We start from the raw sequence: 1,436 nt of genomic DNA, 5'->3' as shown, positions 1-1,436 counted from the left end.
AATTCACAAATATAGAGTGCCTACCTCTTCAGATCTGTTGAGATGATCTAAAAATTATAATTGGTTTAGACAGCCTAATAAGACACCTCAACAGGATTTATAAAACAGAAATACCTTAAGAGAATCTACATCCAATGGGAAAACATTTCCCATTTTTCTGGGAGTCTGGAGAAGGCACTAGGTAAATCCACTTGAAAACTTCTCGTAAGACTGCCAGAGAAATCAGGGTAAACAGGATGATGTTGAAATAGAGTTCGCAACTTTTGCTTTCCTTGACTGCCTGAGGAGACAGGATCTGGATGTATTCAATTCCAGCATGTGACCTTCCAATGCAAAAACTCTTACCTTTTGTTGTTTAATCGTATTCTCTTGGATTTTGCCATTCAACATTTCCATATTGAGCTGCAAATCCAGCAATGTGGTATTCAGACTTATTAAGGACTTGGAGATTTCATCTATTGCATTCCCATGTTCCTGGACTGAGGAAACCAAGGCACTTAGCTGGAGAAGAACATCACTAAATCTTTGATCAGTTGTCACACTGAAATTTTGAAAACGCTCTGAATCTATGAGATTGGCTTCTGTATCTGAAATATGCTGGATTCTCCTCTCCATGTTGCTCATGTGTTCCATAACAACTTCTTGAAATCTCGTTGCTTCTTCACTGCCATTTCCTTTTCCTGTGAGACTTTGAGATATACCATTTTCATAAACTGAACCAACTGTGCAATTCTTCACATCCCACTTCAGGAATTGAGCTGCATGTTTAAGTAAAAATAAACCAAGTCATGGCTTGTGTCCTTAAATGCATATACATTCCATTCCATATCATTCCATTCTATTCATCTCGTTCCATTCCATTCCAACACTTTGAATGCTAGGCTAAATCAAAGTATTTATTTTAAATATACAACGTGTGACCCTCACTGAGTATATTGCTGAGAAGCATACAGAATCCCTTTCCTGCTTTACAGTAAAATGTATACCAGGATTACATCATGGTTTCTGAATTTCTGCTTAGTTGAATCTCCTTGGCCATTGAATTTGGCTTTGCCAATTAGGGAAAATTCTATAGATTATGAAAGGCATTGTATCTTACTTCATGGTATTGTTGTTAGAATAAAATGAGCTAATGCTTAATACAATTTCTGAAGTATGCATGTTGAATATGTTAGTTATAATGATGATGACAAAAACAATATGTTGTAAGATAGTGGTGTCGTCCATGGTATGGATAAATTATTGGTTTATCTTCTTCATCCTCTCACTTAAGCTGCCAGAGAATTGTCATACAATTCATACAATTGTCATTCATTTCATACAAGCATAATTCATAGTTGCGAGATCAGGAAATTGGGCAAATAAATATTTTTCGCTTTAGAAGTATATTGCTTGTGCACCATCCAAGGGATGGGCACACTTGAAACTCGGACTTG

General features: G+C 36.4%; 1 protein-coding gene across 1 annotated transcript in view; it reads right to left on the bottom strand.

The window, feature by feature from the left end:
- Nucleotides 1-1,335, bottom strand: part of MSR1 (macrophage scavenger receptor 1) — a 73,420-nt gene extending 72,085 nt beyond the window's left edge. Inside the window, exons 1-3 of the mRNA XM_012640945.1 lie at nt 1,323-1,335; nt 346-758; nt 130-280 (exon numbers count right to left, since the gene is read on the bottom strand). Coding sequence (XP_012496399.1) covers nt 130-280; nt 346-758; nt 1,323-1,335 — 577 coding nt within the window. The remainder of the gene's footprint in view (nt 1-129; nt 281-345; nt 759-1,322) is intronic.
- Between the last annotated feature and the right edge of the window lie 101 nt (nt 1,336-1,436).

Source organism: Propithecus coquereli, unplaced genomic scaffold, assembly GCF_000956105.1.
Source record: "Propithecus coquereli isolate 6110/MARCELLA unplaced genomic scaffold, Pcoq_1.0 Scaffold159, whole genome shotgun sequence".
NCBI lineage: Eukaryota > Metazoa > Chordata > Mammalia > Primates > Indriidae > Propithecus > Propithecus coquereli.
The sequence above is the reverse complement of the archived record's forward strand: the minus strand, read 5'-3'. Positions and strand labels throughout refer to the sequence as shown.